Source organism: Caretta caretta, chromosome 9 (genome assembly GCF_965140235.1).
Source record: "Caretta caretta isolate rCarCar2 chromosome 9, rCarCar1.hap1, whole genome shotgun sequence".
Taxonomy (NCBI): Eukaryota; Metazoa; Chordata; order Testudines; family Cheloniidae; genus Caretta; species Caretta caretta.
The window spans coordinates 102,551,742-102,573,017 of NC_134214.1; the positions used below are offsets into that span (position 1 = coordinate 102,551,742).

Consider the following 21,276-nt stretch of genomic DNA (forward strand, 5'->3'; position numbering starts at 1 on the left):
TTTATTTTATTGGTATAATATATGAAGCAATGGCGAGGTGCTGGACCTCATCACTGTTTGAGGGAGGAAGCTGTCCAGTCCCAGCTGCACTCTAGCCGTAGGAATTATGATACCTACGGGCAGATATCAAGGGCCATGATAGAAAGGGGCCATGACCGGGACGCAGTGTAGTGCAGGGTTAAAGTGAAGGAGCTGCGGAATGCCTACCACAAAGCGCGGGAGGCAAACCGCCGCATTGGTGCTGCGCCCATGACCTGCTGTTTCTACAAAGAGCTGGACAAGATACTTGGGGGCGACCCCACCTCCAATTCGAAGAGCACCATGGACACTTCAGAGGCCCTGGCAGCCCAGAGGGCAACAAGGCAGGAGGAGGAAAGTGGGAGTGAGGGTGCTGAGGAGGAGGTGGGTCCAGAGCCAGAGGACAGCCCGGCATCCCTAGATGCATGCAGCTAGGAGCTGTTTTCAAGCCAGGAGGAAGGTAGCCAGTTGCAGCAGACGGTGCTTGTGGAAGAACAAACAGCAGAGGAGGTGCCCAGTAAGCAGCTTTTATTTTGGGTAGGAAGTTGTTCAGTGCAGGCTGTTGGGGCAAGGAGTGTTACAAAAAGAAGGGGTAGGGCTGCGTGCATGCCTAGATGAGGAATAAGGTGTTGATGTGGTCTCTCACATCGTGGTAATCGGCCTCAGTTATCTCACTGAATGTCTCATGCAGAAGCTGGGCAATCCACTTGCACAGGTTCCTTGGTAGAGCTACTGTGCTCCTTGTCCCAGTCAGGCTAACATGTCTGCACCACTGTGCCATGCAGGGCTGGGGGGACCACTGTTGCACACAGGCAAGCTGCATAAGGGCCAGGGCGGAAGCACCATTGTAGTTGAAGACCCTCCCTTGCTTCCCAGGTTACTCTCAGCAGCGAGATAGCTTCCAGGACGAACTCCTGTGGAAAATGTGGAGACAGTGTTTAGTATTGGGGCCCTCTGCAGCTGCTGGCTCTCCCCAAGGCAAAGAACCCTAGAGGACAGTGTGGCCCTGAAATAATCAGTCCCCCTTGCCCCGTGGTTACTTACCATTTCGGGGCCCCTGTGGGTTATGTGCGCTCGCTATCTTTGGGACGGGCACTTTCTGCGATTGTGTGCACTGTGCTTGTCTTTAAGTTCAGCCAAATCATTGCTCTAATGTGAACAATGCTGCCTCTGTTAAGTGTTGCATTTTGGCTTTACAGATGCAACCTTGAGATCCCAGCGGTCCTTGTTATCAACGGCCGAAAGGCTGCAAAGAATCAGGAAGCAGCTGGAAGAAGTAAGGAGGACCGTCTGCATGAAGTCAAAAAGTACAGGAGTGGCGGGAGACCAAAAGGAGGCTCCGCCAGGGGAATGTGGATCACTGGCAACAAACCACGGAGCAGCTCCTAAGCATTATGGACCTCCAAGTGGACTCGATGCACAACACTGCAGACAGAGCAGATCCACGCCTGCCCCCCAATCCCCGCTGCAGCCCTTGTCCCAAAACTCTTTCCCTTGTGCCCCCATGTCACCACCAACCCACTTTCCCCAACATCTGGTTTCTTATTGCCACCAGCTGCCTCCAACACCTGTAGCTTCACCACCCAGCCCTGCAAACTACAAACCTTACCCACTGCACTCAACCCCCATCACCATGAATTTGAGCCAGCCTGAAGTGCAGCACTCATTACACGGCACTCCAGTGAAAAACAATCAGATTGACATTTGAATATGTGACGCTGTATGGAATATGCAGAACACTGTGATGTTATTGATACCAATATTATAGAATTGCAATGAATCTGACCAGATATGCCGTATAAGGTATCTGTGAAAATGTTATAATTGGCCAAGTATGATAATCTCATTTATATGTTTGCATCACCTTTGTATGATGAGTTATAGATATGTAGGGTACAGCTGTATTTCCAAACTTGTGCTGTTTCTGGATGACACTCCCAAACTAGGGTTGCCAGGTGTCTGGTTTTCAACCGGAATGCCTGATCGAAAAGGGATCCTGGCGGCTCTGGTCAGCACCACGCATTTCTGGATCCCTAGCCCAGAGCCTGTAACCCCATCCCAACCCGCTGCCCCAGCCTGGAGCCCCCTCCCGCACCCTGAACCGCTCATTTCTGCACCCCCAGCCCAGCGCCTGTATCCCCTCCCACACCCCAACCCCCTGCCTCAGCCCAGTCTCCTCCCATACGCTGACCTCCTCGGTTCCACCCCACAGCCTCAAGCAACCTCCTGCACTCCAAATCCCTTATCCCTGGCTCCACCCCAGAGCCAGCACCCTCAGCCAGAACCCTCACCTCCCTGATGCGCCCCAGCCCGGAGCCCCTCCCGCACTCTGAACCCCTCAGCCCCAGCCCGGAGCCCCCTCCTGCACCCCAAATCCCTCATCCCTGGCTGCACCCAAGAGCCTATACCCACATCCAGAGCCCTCACCCCCTCCCACACCCCAACCGCTGGAGTCAGTCCAGTGAAAATAAGCGAGTGAGGGTGGGGAGAGTGAGTGACAGAGGGAGAGGGGATGGAGGGAGACTGGGCGGGGCCTTGGAGAAGGGGTGGGGCAGGGCAAGGGTGTTTGGTTTTGTGCAAGTAGAAAGTTGGCAACCCTACCCCAGACAGATTGGCATCAGCAATGCCTAGCCTGTTCGATGGCCCACCAAGGGTCATCAATGGTATAATGAACCTATAGAAAGAAGCCAGGGGCTACACCTTATGAGTCAGCAAGACATGTAGGGGCATGTCCTTGACAAAGCCCTGGCTGGGATGATTTAACTGGGAATTGGTCCTGCTTCGAGCAGGGGGTTGGACTAGATGACCTTCTGGGGTCCCTTCCAACCCTTATATTCTATGATTCTATGTCTGTGGACACAGAACTCTAAGGCTTTTCCATGCCATGTGCTGTGAAGCTTGTGTTTGGGAAAAAGGAAGTACCTGCCACATGGCAAAAGAATATAAAAAGCAGCTGCATCTTCTCCATTTTGTCTTCATTCCTGCTTTTTACCTCTGGAATAACTTTTGTACAAGCTGAAGCATTGAACAAAGGACTGAATGATCCATCCAAGCTGTGGATGTGTTCCAGAGGGACTTTCAAGCCAGCAAACTCACCAATACTGCTAAGAACCTGATATATGGACTTTGAAGTCTCTGTATGTATCTGATTGATTTACCATTTAACAACTCTCTTCTTATTTCTTTATAATAAATCTTTCCTGTTAGTAGATTACATTTGAAATTATAGCTGAAAATTGGCCCACTCAGGACACCCAGAAAATAGTCAGCACAAACTTAAGAGCAAACATTATGCCCCACTGCCACCAGGAGATTGCAAAAATAAATTCCCATTCATAAAGGTCCCTGTGGGCTAAGAGGAATATTTGCCGATGTGATACAGTGTGAAAATTAGATGCTTTTGAAAAAAAAAAAGTCATTTTAAGAATAAAGAGAACGTATTTAGTAAAATGTATTGTTTTTTCTTTGGTGTCATCTTAGAAATTATTCCAGAGTCATCTGTCCTCTTTGCTGGTGCTACCAACTACAACATAATTACAACTCATTACAGTCATCTGGATTTGTAATTTCACTTTTCCTTGGAAAACAGGCAGTCAACATAGTGAGCCAAATTTATCACCACAGTGACTCCACTAAATGTGACCCACTCTAACAGATTCACTTCAGTTCCCACCAGCACTTCAATAAAAGTTGCCCACCCCCAGTTTCACACACTCAGTATGGCAAGTATGTATCTCCTGCTGAAAACTATGTATGTGCCACCCTGAGCTGTTAACTTCTTGAGTGCTGCACAAGATATAGGCTGAATCAGTTCAATTGTGTGATAATCATCGTAAGAAAACATCATGATGCCTATCTGAGTATTGTTTTGTCCTGTGTGATTCACCCTATCCCAATGGTACTGAAGGGGTTAATTAACTGCATATAAAACAGTACCTGTAGATTTTACACTGCATGTGCAAAGGGACTCATCAAAAGAGAAAAGGGACTTATCAAAAGCGTAAACAGCGAGGTGGCAAAGTTTGCAGATGATGCTAAACTGCTCAAGATAGTTAAGACCAAAGCAGACTGTGAAGAACTTCAAAAGCTCTCACAAAACTAAGTGATTGGGCAACAAAATGGCAAATGAAATTTAATGTGGATAAATGTAAAGTAATGCACAGTGGAAAAAATAATCCCACCTATACATACAATACAATGAGGGCTAATTTAGCTACAGCTAATCAGGAGAAAGATCTTGGAGTCATCATGGATAGTTCTCTGAAGACGTCCACGCAGTGTGCAGCGGCAGTCAAAAAAGCAAGCAGGATGTTAGGAATCATTTAAAAAGGGATAGAGAATAAGACGGAGAATATCTTATTGCCCTTGTATAAATCCATGGTACGCCCACATCTTGAATACAGCATACAGATGTGGTCTCCTCATCTCAAAAAAGATATACTAGCATTAGAAAAGGTTCAGAAAAGGGTAACTAAAATGATTAGGGGTTTGGATCGGGTCCCATATGAGGAGAGATTAAAGAGGCTAGGACTTTTCAGCTTGGAAAAGAGGAGGTTAAGGGGGGATATGATAGAGGTCTATAAAATCATGAGTGATGTGGAGAAAGTGAAAAAGGAAAAGTGATTTACTTGTTCCTATAATATAAGAATAAGGGGTCAGCAAATGAAATTAATGGGCAACAGGTTTAAAACAAATAAAAGGAAGTTCTTTTTCACACAGCGCACAGTCAACCGGTGGAACTCCTTGTCTGAGGAGGTTGTGAAGGTTAGGACTATAACAGGGTTTAAAAGAGAACTGGATAAATTCATGGAGGCTAAGTCCATTAATGGCTATTAGAATCATAGAATCATAGAATATAAGGGTTGGAAGGGACCCCAGAAGGTCATCTAGTCCAACCCCCTTCTCGAAGCAGGACCAAATCCCAGTTAAATCATCCCAGCCAGGGCTTTGTCAAGCCTGACCTTAAAAACCTCTAAGGAAGGAGATTCTACCACCTCCCTAGGTAACGCATTCCAGTGTTTCACCACCCTCTTAGTGAAAAAGTTTTTCCTAATATCCAATCTAAACCTCCCCCACTGCAACTTGAGACCATTACTCCTCGTTCTGTCATCTGCTACCATTGAGAACAGTCTAGAGCCATCCTCTTTGGAACCCCCTTTCAGGTAGTTGAAAGCAGCTATCAAATCCCCCCTCATTCTTCTCTTCTGCAGGCTAAACAATCCCAGCTCCCTCAGCCTCTCCTCATAAGTCATGTGTTCCAGACCCCTAATCATTTTTGTTGCCCTTCGCTGGACTCTCTCCAATTTATCCACATCCTTCTTGAAGTGTGGGGCCCAAAACTGGACACAGTACTCCAGATGAGGCCTCACCAATGTCGAATAGAGGGGAACGATCACGTCCCTCGATCTGCTCGCTATGCCCCTACTTATACATCCCAAAATGCCATTGGCCTTCTTGGCAACAAGGGCACACTGCTGACTCATATCCAGCTTCTCGTCCACTGTCTCCCCTAGGTCCTTTTCCGCAAAACTGCCATTCGGTCCCTAGTCTGTAGCTGTGCATTGGGTTCTTCCGTCCTAAGTGCAGGACCCTGCACTTATGCTTATTGAACCTCATCAGATTTCTTTTGGCCCAATCCTCCAATTTGTCTAGGTCCTTCTGTATCCTATCCCTTCCCTCCAGCGTATCTACCACTCCTCCCAGTTTAGTATCATCCGCAAATTTGCTGAGAGTGCAATCCACACCATCCTCCAGATCATTTATGAAGATATTGAACAAAACCGGCCCCAGGACCGACACCTTGGGGCACTCCACTTGATACCGGCTGCCAACTAGACATGGAACCATTGATAACTACCCGTTGAGCCCAACAATCTAGCCAGCTTTCTACCCACCTTATAGTGCATTCTTCCAGCCCATACTTCCTTAACTTGCTGACAAGAATACTGTGGGAGACCGTGTCAAAAGCTTTGCTAAAGTCAAGAAACAATACATCCACTGCTTTCCCTTCATCCACAGAACCAGTAATCTCATCATAAAAGGCGATTAGATTAGTCAGGCATGACCTTCCCTTGGTGAATCCATGCTGGCTGTTCCTGATCACTTTCCTCTCATGCAAGTGCTTCAGAATTGATTCTTTGAGGACCTGCTCCATGATTTTTCCAGGGACTGAGGTGAGGCTGACTGGCCTGTAGTTCCCAGGATCCTCCTTCTTCCCTTTTTTAAAGATTGGCACTACATTAGCCTTTTTCCAGTCATCCGGGACTTCCCCCGTTCGCCACGAGTTTTCAAAGATAATGGCCAATGGCTCTGCAATCACAGCCGCCAATTCCTTCAGCACTCTCGGATGCAACTCGTCCGGCCCCATGGACTTGTGCACGTCCAGCTTTTCTAAATAGTCCCTAAACACCTCTATCTCCACAGAGGGCTGGCCATCTCTTCCCCATTTTGCGATGCCCAGCGCAGCAGTCTGGGAGCTGTCCTTGTTAGTGAAAACAGAGGCAAAAAAAGCATTGAGTACATTAGCTTTTTCCACATCCTCTGTCACTAGGTTGCCTCCCTCATTCAGTAAGGGGCCCACACTTTCCTTGGCTTTCTTCTTGTTGCCAACATACCTGAAGAAACCCTTCTTGTTACTCTTGACATCTCTGGCTAGCTGCAGCTCCAGGTGCGATTTGGCCCTCCTGATATCATTCCTACATGCCCGAGCAATATTTTTATACTCTTCCCTGGTCATATGTCCAATCTTCCACTTCTTGTAAGCCTCTTTTTTATGTTTAAGATCCGCTAGGATTTCACCATTAAGCCAAGCTGGTCGCCTGCCATATTTACTATTCTTTCGACTCATCGGGATGGTTTGTCCCTGTAACCTCAACAGGGATTCCTTGAAATACAGCCAGCTCTCCTGGACTCCTTTCCCCTTCAAGTTAGTCCCCCAGGGGATCCTGGCCATCCGTTCCCTGAGGGAGTCGAAGTCTGCTTTCCTGAAGTCCAGGGTTCGTATCCTGCTGCTTAGCTGGGATGGGTAAGGAATGGTGTCCCTAGCCTCTGTTTGTCAGAGGGTGGAGATGGCTGGCAGAAGAGAGATCACTTATGAAAATCCAGGAATACTTGCCGCCATGTAGGTACACAAAGAAAGTTGAGAGTGACTCAAGTTACTCAGGTTAATGGAAAGCAGGCATATAACAAACCCTGTCACTGGCTGGTGGTAATGAAAAGAGGCAGGGCTGAACCATATAAATATGCCTCTTCCTACTTAGAGGAGCTCAGGTTCAGGTCAGGTTAGAGCCTGGGAGAAGAGAAGAGGGATTCATTCTCAGTCCGGAGAGGGCTGCATACTGAAATACCTGTCCTGTTCATAAAGTTACTTTTCCCACCTGCACTATAACTATGTTGAGCATTTTAGTGCCCCATAATGAGCCTGCAATGGCAAGAGAAAGTTTACACTAACATCTTATCCTTATTCTATTATCTTCAAGAAAACAACACATGAACCCACACAAGTTTTTCTTTTAGAATCATAGAATATCAGGGTTGGAAGGGACCTCAGGAGGTCATCTAGTTCAATGCACTGCTCAAAGCAGGACCAATCCCCAATTTTTGCCCCAGATCCCTAAATGGCCCCCTCAAGGATTGAACTCACAACCCTGGGTTTAGAAGGCCAATACTCAAATCACTAAGCTATCCCGCCCCCCAGAGCCTTCCTGTATGCTCTTCCTGCTGGAGATCCAGAGAAGAAAAGGCATCAGACAGTTCTCTGACTTTTGGTACAGTACCTAATCCATGAATTTGAATCCTAATGTGCCACTTTAGTTAAACTGGGAAATCTAGGCATTTTTTCTCCTGTTAAACTGCACAGTGCAAGGAAACAGGTTTGGCAGAGTAAACTTTTGTTTTAAAGAACCTGGGAATTTTTGTACAGGCTGCTCTAGTCATTGGCTCTAAGTACTGCTATACTACATAATCAAACAGAATTTCTAACTTACCTGTTAGCTTCAGAACATTCCAGATTTCCCTGCATGCCTGGATGTGATGAAGGGCCTGAGACAGAAGCTCAATCTATTTTGTAAAATTAATACATTATTTTTAAACTATGTTTTTAAAAAGAAACATGAATATAAATCTCACAGCAAACTACAGTAGAGAAGCCTCCAGAGTACCTGGCTACATAATAAGTGAAAAGCCAGGCTAACTCTAATGCATCATCTGCACCCAGTTTTCTTTTTCTTCTTCTTTAGGAGAGACCTCTACACCCCATTCAAAGCATCAAGGATCCATCACACTTGAGGCTCCATTGGTCCAGGCACATAGCACTAAGATGACTCTAAGGGACATGGCTTATATGAACCATCAGCCAGAAAACATTGCTACTGAGTGCAACACATTCTCAAAAAAGTTGAACATTCCTGTCTATGCAGTACAATGATTGCAGCCTGTCTAGTGAGTAAGAGACCGGTATCAGACACTGAACCCAAGTTCCCAGCACAGCAGTAGCACAGGGCACGATAATCTGACCAGGAATGAGAAATTGAACATCAGGCCCCTTGGTAGAGTAACAGAGGGCATTATCACCTATATTTGTACCGGAAATCAAACCCTGGAATCCAGAATGGTATTATGACCTGACACCATACATAGCTGTAAGAAGGGCCATGCATAGGTTGCAAACAAAATGAGAGCAACTAGCAGCACTGGTCTGTTCTGCATGGCTGGGCTCTCACTCCTTGTCAAAGAGGTGCAAAGGCAAGATCGTAGTGTCACAATTAGGACTAGTACTCATAGGACAGTCACTCCCAGAGTGTTTTTAAAAAAGAAACCTATTTCTGTGCAGTGTTCTCTGCAGAAAAGACAGAGGCCCAAGCACTGAACCCCGCTCAGCAAACTTTTGCACTTATCACCACTCAACAGATTTCTGTACTTCTTCCACAACCTATTAATGTAAATATTCTCCTCCAGGGTGTGTGTATGCATCAGAAAATAAAAACTGTGACCTTCATAATATTCACATCACCACCTCAGCAACTGCATAATCCTACTGCTATAGTCTTAATCTTCCTGTTCCACCCTGGTTTGTCATCACCCCTTCATACATGTTATCTTAATGTAGATTGTAATGTAAACTCCTTGGGGCAGGGACACTGGCCCAGATCCTCTGATAGTGTACATCCATTTAGCTCCATTGAAGTCAACAAAATCAATTTACAGCAGCTGAGAATTTGGTCCAATATCTTATATTGGTTGTAAAGCAACATGAAAATTTACTCTATATTGTGAAAGGATTGTATTTTCAAGCTCCCGTCCTACGTGAAATAACTGAGAATTATAAAACACCGAAAGAAGCTATGTTTAGGGTACATTAAAAGCCAGATGTTCACCTGCCCCATATGTAAAGGGCCAGCACTCTACCTGTTCAGTGAGTGTTAAACTGCATCGCCCCATTTCCAGATCAACTGCTGCAGCCAACAGCAAGCATGTCTTCTGGGCAATCAGAACAGCTGTATCAGATGGACAAAACTGGGAGAACTAAAACAGAAACATGAATAGTCAGCGAGGATACTGCCAGGTCACGGCTAGCAATCAACAAAGAAAGAAACATTTTCTACTGCAGTGATAGAAAGAAAGTAGTTTACTTATTTCCATTTTTCCTTTATCTCCCACTGTTTGTGACACTTTTCCAGAGGCTCAAGTACCATTTCCTTCCTTCCCACTCATCTTTTTCCACCTGGAGAGCACTGATTACATCACTTCCGTTGAAGCTGACCCTTCTGGGCCTTTCTGTTTTGTCCTGGGTTTATACAACAGCAGCAGCAATGCTGACAGCACAACTGGGGGACACATTTTACTTAAAGGGACACTAGGCGGGTGAGGATTATCTTCTATTGGAACAACCTCTGCTGGTCAGAGAGACAAAATTTCAAGCTTACACAGAGCTCTTCTTCAGGTTCACTTTAGCAAAGCTTTTGATATGGTCTCCCACAGTATTCTTGCCAGCAAGTTAAAGTAGTATGGGCTGGATGAATGGACTATAAGGTGGATAGAAAGCTGGCTAGATCATCGGGCTCAACGGGTAGTGATCAATGCTCCCATGTCTAGTTGGCAGCCGGTATCAAGCGGAGTGTCCCAAGGGTTGGTCCTGGGGCCGGTTTTGTTCAATATCTTCATTAATGATCTGGAGGATGGTGTGGATTTCACCCTCAGCAAGTTTGCAGATGACACTAAACTGGGAGGAGTGGTAGATATGCTGGAGGGTAGGGACAGGATACAGAGGGACCTAGACAAATTGGAGGATTGGGCCAAAAGAAATCTGATGAGGTTCAACAAGGACAAGTGCAGAGTCCTGCACTTAGGATGGAAGAACCCCATGCACTGCTACAGACTAGGGACTGAATGGCTCGGCAGCAGTTCTGCAGAAAAGGACCTACGGGTTACAGTGGACGAGAAGCTGGATATGAGTCAACAGTGTGCCCTTGTTGCCAAGAAGGCTAACGGCATTTTGGGCTGTATAAGTAGGGGCACTGCCAGCAGATTGAGGGATGTGATCGTTCCCCTCTATTCAACATTGGTGAGGCCTCATCTGGAGTACTGTGTCCAGTTTTGGGCCCCACACTACAAGAAGGATGTGGAAAAATTGGAAAGCGTCCAGCGGAGGGCAACAAAAATGATTAGGGGACTGGAACACATGATTTATGAGGAGAGGCTGAGGGAACTGGGATTATTTAGTCTGCAGAAGAGAAGAATGAGGGGGGATTTGATAGCTGCTTTCAACTACCTGAAAAGGATGGATCTAGACTGTTCTCAGTGGTAGCAGATGACAGAACAAGGAGTAATGGTCTCAAGTTTCAGTGGGGGAGGTTTAGGTTGGATATTAGGAAAAACATTTTCACTAGGAAGGTGGCGAAGCACTGGAATGCGTTACCTAGGGAGGTGGTGGAATCTCCTTCCTTTGAGGTTTTGAAGGTCAGGCTTGACAAAGCCCTGGCTGGGATAATTTAGTTGGGGATTGGTCCTGCTTTGAGCAGGGGGGTTGGACTAGATGACCTCCTGAGGTCCCTTCCAACCCTGATATTCTATGATTCTATAATTCTAGGCTCGAAAGCTTGTCTCTCTCACCAACAGCAGTTGGTCCAATAAAAGATATTACCTCACCCACCTTGTCTCTCTAATATCCTGGAACCAACAAGGCTATAACATCACATACATTAAATGAATACTCTCAATCATTCTTTTATATTTTTCCTGTATTGCTAGCTCTCAAAATCACTTTCTCCTTTTCTGATGGGCAGACATTGTTTTTTCCCATGGTCTGTATAGAGCTGAAATTAACAGACATTTTTTGTTTACAGGAACATTGTACAACCTCCAAATATGCCTTCCCATTCTGAAAATGGCAACACTTATTTTAAACGTGTCTCTAGTACGCAAAAGGCTCCCACCTCCCAAATAAGGGAGTTTATGGAGGAGATGGTATGATGGGATAACATGCTTTTGGTAATTAAATATTTATGGTAAATAGGCCCAATGGCCTGTGATGGGATATTAGATGGGGTGGGATCTGAGTTACCCAGGAAAAAATTTTCTGTAGTATTTGGCTGGTGAATCTTGCCCATATGCTCAGGGTTTAGCTGATCGCCATATCTGGGGTCGGGAAGGAATTTTCCTCCAGGGCAGATTGGAAGGCCCTGGAGGTTTTTCGCCTTCCTCTGTAGCCTGGGGTACAGGTCACTTGCTGGAGTATTCTCTGCTCCTTGAAGTCTTTAAACCACGATTTGAGGACTTCAATAGCTCAGACATAGGTGAGAGGTTTTTCGCAGGAGTGGTGGGTGAAATTCTGTGGCCTGCGTTGTGCAGGAGGTCAGACTAGATGATCATAATGGTCCCTTCTGACCTAAATATCTATGAATCTATGACTCTAAGGGCTGTATGTGCGGATCTGGCAAGTCTCACTATTTCCAGGGGAAACTCCCTGATTTTGAATTTATTTTAAGACAGATTTTAAAGTCTTTAGGCCAGATTCTGATCTGTTAGAACAGTGAAAATCTGGAATAACTCTAATGATTTCAATAAAATTACGCCAGATTTAGACTAGTGTAAATAAGTTTAATCCAAACTTTCTCTCTCTCTCTTACGTTGATGGATATTCATTCAGTCACTTTTTAAGGCACTCAACCCTTTGTTCCCACAATGCCTTAGAGCCTAAAGTCTGGGATGAGGGCCAAAACTACAATACAATAAAATTGCATAGGTAAGGTTCATCTGTGAAAGAGACAGAACTTTCTCAGGGGCCAATATCGAACTGTGGAACATATACCCACAGGCACTAAAGACCATCATAACCCTCACTATCCTTCCACTCCTGGTGCAAGGTACAATTCTACCTGCCTTGTTAATATAAACAGAGAGCACAGTGTACATTTAATATATTACATTACTTTGAAGAAAAGAAATAACCCCCAGACACAGAAACTCTCCTCCCTGGGGAGAGGAATACAGAAAGAATGAACCACACATGACAGGGTCTAGTCACATCGCTTACCACACTTCTGGAAGATGCTCAATTACTACTATGATGAGGGATATATTAGAACCTGAACAGAATTCAAATATGTGATTCACTGAGAATTTTGAAATCTCCACAAGTCAGTTGTCCCAGCCTGACATCCCTACAATAGTCTGAAAATCAGAGTCTTTTGAAGATGCAATGAAAACTAATCTTCGATGGGACTCTGACTGTCACACACACGCTGTGCCTGCACTAGGAGGTGCTGGAGAAGGACACATTTATCACAACATTTTGGGCGGTAAGTACACAGATACTGCATGTCCATTTATCCCAGAAGGGGTTGGACATTACAGTAACTGCGGGAGTTCACACTATTTCAAACCTCCACCAAATAGCAGCTCTTCCGATGAAGTGAGCTGTAGCTCACGAAAGCTTATGCTCAAATAAATTTGTTAGTCTCTAAGGTGCCACAAGTACTCCTTTTCTTTTTGTGGATACAGACTAACACGGCTGCTACTCTGAAACCTTAAATTATTCAGTAAGTCTAAGATATCTGGAAATATCCTTCCCCTCATAGATTTGGGGCTTAAACTACATGTCTGTGTTCTTCTCATTGACAGCTTTTCCCAGCTAAAGAAGCCCTTGTTTGCCCACCTTTACTGGTAGAACAGATAATGTTGCACTTGCTCTGAAATCAGGATTGACAGATGGTTGTGTAGTTTTGAAGATTAAACAGTATTCCTAGAACCCTGCTTTTAGCTTCAGCCTCAAGTCACAAGTGTTCAGGTAGCTGGCTGGGATGAACCTGTCCTGTACAGAACCCAGTTCTACAGAGAGGAGTTGTTTATAGACCAGACTTCAGGTAATTGTAATACAACATATTTCTGGTATATTTTATACATAACGAAGTGTAAGTTTATTTGGATAATTACAGGAGTATGAATAAAGAGAGGTTACTCACCTTGTACAGTACGTGGATTTCTTTGAGACATGTCCCTGTGGACGCAGCACTTCGGACGTACTCACACCCCAGGCGCCTTTAATCAGAGAGTTTTGGTGATAGTGCCGATTCGGCCTGTGCATGTGCCCTACGCTTCCTCATCCCCCACTCTGAGGCTATACAGGGCTGCCCGGGCGAACCGCCCTCAGCTCCTTCTCTACTATGATGCCCCCAGAGGATTCTCCAAAACAGAGAATAAGGAGGATGGGTAGTGGAGCGCGCGTAGAGGGACACATCTCCAGTTACTGCACAGGGTGAGTAACCTCTCCTTCTTTCAGGAGGGCCCCTACGGTGCTTACCAAGGTGATTACTGAGCAGTACCCCAGGCTGGAGAGGGGAACTTCAGAGCCAAGTCAAGACTCAAGACAACCCAGCATTTCCAACAGCAGCATCTAGAAGACTAAACCACTGAATAATGGTTGAAGAAGGTATGTATGTAAGACCAAATAGTAGCCTTACAAAATGTCCAGAATAGAGACATTCTTGTGTAATACCATAGAAGTAGATAGAGATCTTGTGGAACAGGCCAAAACTCTAGAAGGAACCTATATATCTGACGATTTATAGCACAATATGATATAGTCAGAGATCCACCTAGAGAGTCTCTGGGTGGAAATCGCCAAACCTTTGGATCTATCTGCAATAGCCACAAACAGTCTGGGTGATTTCCTGAGTGATTTAGTTTTGTCTACATAAAAGCCTACCACCCTCCTAACATTCAAAGTGTGCAAAACTGCCTCCTCTCTCATCTGATGAGGCTTGGGGAAAAAACAGAAGGTGGATAACCTGGTTGATGCGAAATTTATATGACATGTTGGGTAAAAATGTAGGGTGTGGGCATAATGAAACTTTATCCTTGGAAAATACTATAAAATGGAGAATCTGCCATAGAAACCCTATTTCTCCCACCCTACAAGCTGAGGTGAAAGCAACCAAAAATGCTGTCTAAAAGATAAACTGATGAGGAAAGATATAGCCATTGGCTCAAAAGGAGGCCTCATATGGCATTTAAGTACTAAATTCAAATCCCAGAAAGGTGTGGGTTTCTTAACTAGGTGAAAAATGTTCCCCAATCCTCTAAGAACCCTTACAGTTGTAGGATGGGTAAAGAATGAGAATCCCTCAGCTACTAAACAAAAAGCTGTTATAGTCAAGTGGACCCAGATAGAGTTCATAGATAATTCCATCTTTTTAGCTGTAGGTGCTAATCAAGGACTGATTGAGAGAGAAGAATAAACCGAAGGAACACCTCACTGGACACACCACAGGCTGAATCTTTTCCACTTGCGGAGATAAGTGTACTTTGTGGACTCTTTCCCACTGTTCAATTATACCTGTTTACCTTCTTGGAGCAAGTTGATTCTAGTCCCATGAACCATCAAGGAGCCAAGCTTTGAGGTGAAGTATCTTCAGGTTGGGATGAAAAGTACAGCCAGTGCCGTGGGAAAGAAGATGAGGAATGGAGGGGAGGCTGATCACCTGACAGTCACCGAGGAGAATCAGGTAAGGATACCATCTCTGTCTTGGACATGTTGGGACTATTAAAATAGAATCACAGAATCATAGAATATCAGGGTTGGAAGGGACCTCAGGAGGTCATCTAGTCCAACCCCCTGCTCAAAGCATATAATTCTGGCTTTGTTGTGTTTGATCTTGCTGATCACTTTCAGAATAAATGGTTCTGGGGGAAAAGCATATAGAAGGTTTCTTGTCCATGGAAGGAGGAAGGCACCTCCCAAAGAGAGAGGCACCTCCCATAGAGAGAATACCCAAGTTCCCCCTTGAAAACATTTTTTTGCATTTCTTGTTGGTCACCATGGCAAAGAGGTCTATTTCGGGGGGGGGGGAACCCAAGTCTGAAAAATTTGACTGAGAATTTGAGGATTCAACTCGCATTTGTAGTTCTGGGAGAAATGCCTACCAAGGTCATCTGCTAAGCTGGTCTGTATCCCCAGAAGGTAAGTTGCCAAAATAAGGATGGAAATGGCTATGCATCATTTGCAGAACTTTACCTCTTTGGCACAAAGGGAAGGGGACCTGGCTCCTCCATATCTGTTGATATAGAACATGCCAACTATGTTGTCTGTCAGAATCTTTATAGATTCGTTCCTGATTACAGGCAGGAAACAGATACAGGCATTCCTGACTGCCCTCAGTTTAAGGAGGTTGGCGTGTAGTCACGTCTCTTGGGCAGACCATTTGCCCTGGGTGGTGAGGGTTCCCAAATGTGTCCCCAACCCATCAGGGATGCATCCATTGTTACGCTGATAGAGGGAGTAAGTAAAACTAACAGAATCCCCATGCAGACATTGTCTGGGTCCCTTCAAAAATTGAGAGAGCCTTGTACCTGATGAGGGACCAACACTAATTTGCTCATACTGTGTTTGTTCAGAGTATAAACAGTACTGAACCACGTCTGGAAGCTGGCATATGGCATCACAAAGGTGCAGGCTGCCATGGGTCTGAGTAATTGGAGACAACTTCTTATTGATGTCTGTAGACTGACTTGAATCTTTGAGATGAGATTTTCTAATGTCAAGAATTTGTTGGAGGGAAGATAAGCCCTGTCTGAAATAGTGCCCAAGGAGACTCCCATGAACTCTATTCTTTCTACTGGGCTCAGAATGGATTTCTCAATGTTGAGCTGCAACCCTAGCTCATGGAATAGGGCCTCATCATCTTTATGGTGTCAAAGTATGGAAAGACTTTGTAAGTCATTGTAAGACTAGCTCTTGAGTAGCCAGTTGCCAAAGTATGGAAAAACTATAATTTCCCGATGTCAGAGGTAAGCTGTGACCAGCTCCAGCACCGCTGAGAATGCTTTTGGGGCAGACAAAAGGCCGAATGGGAGTACTCAATACTAAAAGTCATTCTGGCCTACTAAAAAGTACAGGAATCATTTGTGAGACAGGTGAATTGCAATATGAAAATAAGCATCCTATTATGATCGAGGGTCATAAACCATTTTCCTGGTTCTAATGACAGAATTACAGCTGTGCCGGATACCATCCTGAATTTTTGAGACCTAACAAAATTGTTGGGGACTCTTAGGGCTACTCTACACTCACAATGCTAAAGCGCTGCTGCGACCGCGTTTTAATGTGGCTTGTGTAGTCACTGCAGAGTGCTGGGAGAGAGGTCTCCCAGCACTCTAAAAAACCCACCTCCACGAGGGGCGTAGCTACCAGCGCTGGGAGCGCGGCTCCCAGTGCTAGTGCACTGTCCACACTGATGCTTTCCAGCACTGAAACTTGCTGCGCTCAGGGGGTGTTTTTTTACACCCCTGAGCGAGAAAGTTGCAGTGCTGTAAAGTGCCAGTGTAGACAAGCCCTTAGATCAGGGGTCTCAAACTCAAATGACCACGAGGGCCACATGAGGACTAGTACATTGGCCCAAGGGCCGCATTACTGACATCTCCGCACACGTCACCCTCGGCCCTGCCCCCACTCAACCCCTTTCATGAGGCCCCACCCCTGCCCCGCCTCTTCCCACCCCTTCCCTGCCCCCATTCCAACCCCTTCCCTGAAATCCCCACCCCAACTCCACCCCCTCCTCCACCACCTGCAGGAGGGGTGTGGCGGGGGCTCAGGGCAGGGAGTTGGGGTGTGGGGTGCAGGAAGGGTGAGGGATGCAGCAGGGGGTCAGGGTGCAGGGTGTGGCAGGGAGCTCAGGGCAGGGGGTTGGGGTGCAGGGAGCAGCAGGGGGCTCAGGGCAGGGGGTCAGGGTGCAGGAGGGGTGTGGGGTGCAGCAGGGGGCTCAGGGCAGGGGGTTCGGCTGCAAGAAGGGTTCGGGGGGCGGGCTCTGGCCCGGTGCGCACCAGGGGCAGGGCAGGCTCCCTGCCTGCCCCCACGCCACTCCGGGAAGCAGCCAGAACCTGGGGGGGGGCCACAGGGGTCTATGCGTTGCTGTTGCTTCCAGGCACCATCCCCAGCAGCTCCCATAGGCCAATGGGAGCTGCTGGGGGCGGTGCCTGGAGCAAGAGCAACACACAGACCCCGGGCACCCCCTTCCCCCAGGTCCCAGCCACTTCCTGGAGCGGTGTGGGGGCAGGGCAGGCAGGCAGGGAACCTGCCCTGCCCCCGGTGCGTATCGGGCTGGAGCCTCTCTAGGTAAACGTTGGGGGGTGGGGACTGCGGGGAGCTGGCGGGCAGCAGGAAATAGCCCCGCGGGCCGCGTGTTTGAGACCCCTGCCTTAGATCTAAAATGACTCTCTGCCCCTCTGTTCTTTTTCAGGAAGTGGTTAGAAAGTGGTTAAAATAAAACCCCTTCCCTCTGTGCTGAACAGGAACTGGTTCTACAGCACCCATTTGTAGAAGTGAGTCAACTTCTTGCTTTAACAGGGGCTCATGAGAGGGCTCCCAGCAGAGGGACAGGGAAGGGAACTGGGTATAGGGGAGGGAGGTAAAATGGATAGCATACCTAATCTTATAACCTCCAGCACCCATTTGTCCAATGTGGGTCTCTCCTATGCAGAAAGAAAGTGGAGAGATGGTTTCCAAAAGGTGAAAGACGAGTAAAATAGTATACACGCATCTCAGTGTTGTGGGATAGTTTCAGGACCTTGACCAGGCCATTAAAAGTAGTGCTTAAGTGACGATGATGGTTCAGCAGCAGGCATATAGGGAGCAAGTGGTTCCTTTCTCTGGAATCTCAATTTTTTCTTATGCAGTTCATACAGTCTCTGGGATCCTGAGAATGAAGCATGCTGGGATCTTTGAGCCATCTGGGATCTACTAAACCTTCGTTTGTTTGTAGATCTGTAAATCCTGAGAGATCTCAGCATGGCTCTGGAATCCTTAAAAGTATGCAGCAAATCATCAGAGAACTCAGAAAACAGTTTGAGACCACTGAAGGGAAGGTCCTCAACAGTGTTTAGGACCTCCCTTGAGAATCCAGACATATGGAGCCAGGATGCCCTCTTCATGATTACTGCAGTAGAGATGGATTGAGCGGCAGCGTTGAATGTATCCAACGAGACGTAGCAATGTTCTAGCTAACAGATGACACAAGTCAATAATAGCCTGAAACTGGTCATGCTGATCACCCGGCAAATGCTCAATAAAAGTGATGAATTTGGCATAATTTGAGTGTATGGTATTTAGCCATAAAAACTTAAGAGTTGATGATCCTAAATTGAAGAGTCATGGATGAGTAGGTCTTTCTGCCAAATAGATGGAGGCATTTTTGGTCCTTATCATATGGTGTGGCCTTTGCGTAATGTTGTCTGGCACATTTGTTCACTGCTGCAGGGAGTTCAGAGTTGGACGGATGAACAGAAATTCAGAGTCTTTAGCTGGGACATATTATTTCTTATTGGCCCATTTACAGATCAGCAGAATTGTTGCAGCAGTCCGCCAGATGGATTTTGCAGGATCCATCAGAGCCTCATTAATAGGCAGGGCAACTCGGGTAGAGGCAGTCCACTGGGGGATGTCCAGAAGCTTATGTTGTGACTCCATGACTTCTTCCAAGGGAATATGGAGGGACTCCGCAACATGCTTCATTAACTATTGGACATGTGTGAAGTCATCAGTCACAGTCAGTGGGGAAGCACAGCCACTTCATTGGGGAAGATGAAGAAATATTTGTTTGGGGAGTTCCCTCTTTCTCTACCCTAGCCTCCTGCTAAAAGATTTTTGTGCCTGAGGTAATGGAGGAGGCTTGAGTAGGGGAGCATGTCACTCTGTATGCCCCATGAGAGAGACGAGGGGCATGGGATAATTGCTGAGGATATGTCGCCCAAGGATCCCAATATGGCCACTGGAGAGGTCCAAAAGGCACTGGTGATGGCATCACCTGGTGCTTGAACCAGGTCGGGGGAACATGGGGCTGTCTTTGGTGCAACTCCCCCATCTTCTCAAAAGTGCCAGGATAGAAATCCCTTGTCTGAAGTGTCAGAGGAATCCTAGATCAAAATATTCGAATTGGAGGAAAATTCCTCCTCTTCAAGAAGGGGAGTTCCAGCATACTCTGCAAGTGAGAATCAAGTGGTACTGGAGAAATGTCCCACATTGGTGACTGGGCTTGTCTCGGTACCAATAATCTCTCAGTACCAACTAACAAGGGAAACTCCAGCTCCTCCGAAACAAACAGATCCAGCAAGAATCCAAACTCCTGAGGTACCGGCTGGGTTTGGAGTGCAAGGACCTGTTCTGTTGTCGGTACCGAGAATATATGCTGCTCTGGCAAGTCCACTCCAGTCAAAGTGGACAATACCAATGAGAATGCCTTGGGGGGTGCCAAGATCATATGAGAGGCATGGTGTCTTTGCGGTATCTCAGTGGTCAATTTAGATGTAGATAGTACTGAAGGAGTTGTGGGTTCCGTTATCTTAGAGGTGGAATGATTTGATAAGGCAGTGTCCTGCTTGTGCGGCACCAAAGGTTTTAGTTACCGAGGCATGCTTGCTGCCCTTTTTCTCTGCTGAGCCCAGAACCCCAGGCACAGGATCCATACCAAGAATGTCTGGAGCCACAGCCATATCCAGGGTGGGACATGAGGTCCCCTTGCTCTGCAGGGACCAAGGTCTTTTTTGTGTTTGACTTTTTCTGTGGAGAATGACTATTTTCTGTGGGTCTTCTCCATGGATTTATCTCGGGTAGACCCAGATGAACATAGCACTATCTTAATTCAGCAACTGATGTCTGCGGGGCAAGCCTGGATCTGAGGCTGGTTGGAGGGAATGCTCCATCATTAGGAGTCTCACTTTTAGGTCCTGGTTTTTTCTTGCCCTGCCGTAAAAAGAAGTGCAGATGGATTACTTTTGGAGGATCTGAGACTCTCCCACGCAGCAGATACAACAGGAATGCCCGTCACTGACAAGGATGGCCTCTTGGCAAGAAATGCACCACTTGACACCTGGAGAGTCTAGCATATCCCAGGACAACAGTATGTAAAAGGGGAATGTCTCCCTCCCAAAAGGGAAAAGGGATCAAGAGAAAGTCCCCCCTAAACTCCTAAATAAAAAGTAAATGAAATAACTAAAGAAAAAACAAGAAGCTAAAGAAGGGCAACTAGGCTAAGAGACTTTGAAAGTCAGGCACACTAGTGCTCCATCTCAGGCAGAGATGATTGAGAAGAAACTGAGGGTAGCTTATCCGTGCAACCATGTATAGCCTCAGCACGGGGCACAAGAAACCATAGGGTGTGTGCATGGCCGAACAGGCACCACCACCAAAAACCTCTGATTAAAGGTGCAAGGGGTGGGAGTATACCTGAAGTGGAGCACCCAACAGGACACTACTTGAAGAACTGATTATTAAAAGTGTATTTACTGAGGTATAATGTGTATGTAATTGATAAGTACATGAATAGCCTACTGAATGGATGATGGTTGAACCTTAACAATTAGGTTCTTAGTAATTAATCAGGTGTAGTACACTGGACAATGCGTATTAATTAAACCAGAGGATTATTTACAATATCAGAGGTCTAACAACTTTGGGGCCCCTCTCTATTAACATGTATATAAACCATAATGTTAAAAGGGAGTTCTGCATGCAGAGGAGATGGAGAAGAGTTGTCTGTGTAATAGATTTGCATCAGTGGCCAAACTTCAGTGATCACCTGGTGTTTGAAATTGTCCTTTTAATTTAAATGTTTTGAATTCCAGTTTTTAAACCACATAACGTAAAGTGTGACTATAATTCCAAAATCTGAAGTTGTCAATGATTTTCCTCTGGGTGACCAAAGCATCTAACCCCCAGGGTACCCAACTGAAGCTCTCTAAGACAGTGCTTCTCAAGCTATCTGATGTGGG

At 46.2% G+C, this 21,276-nt stretch overlaps 1 protein-coding gene across 5 annotated transcripts in view; it reads right to left on the bottom strand.

The window, feature by feature from the left end:
* Nucleotides 1-21,276, bottom strand: part of TEX11 (testis expressed 11) — a 138,601-nt gene that overhangs the window by 20,247 nt on the left and 97,078 nt on the right. For 4 of the 5 annotated variants that reach the window (XM_075132610.1, XM_075132611.1, XM_048865185.2 and 1 more), the window contains 2 exons: nt 9,424-9,540; nt 8,004-8,076 (listed from right to left, as the gene is read on the bottom strand). In XM_075132610.1, the coding sequence (XP_074988711.1) occupies nt 8,004-8,076; nt 9,424-9,540 (190 nt within the window). Of the gene's footprint in view, nt 1-544; nt 933-8,003; nt 8,077-9,423; nt 9,541-21,276 lie in introns of those variants that run through there. The other variant, XM_075132613.1, reaches the window with a different exon arrangement.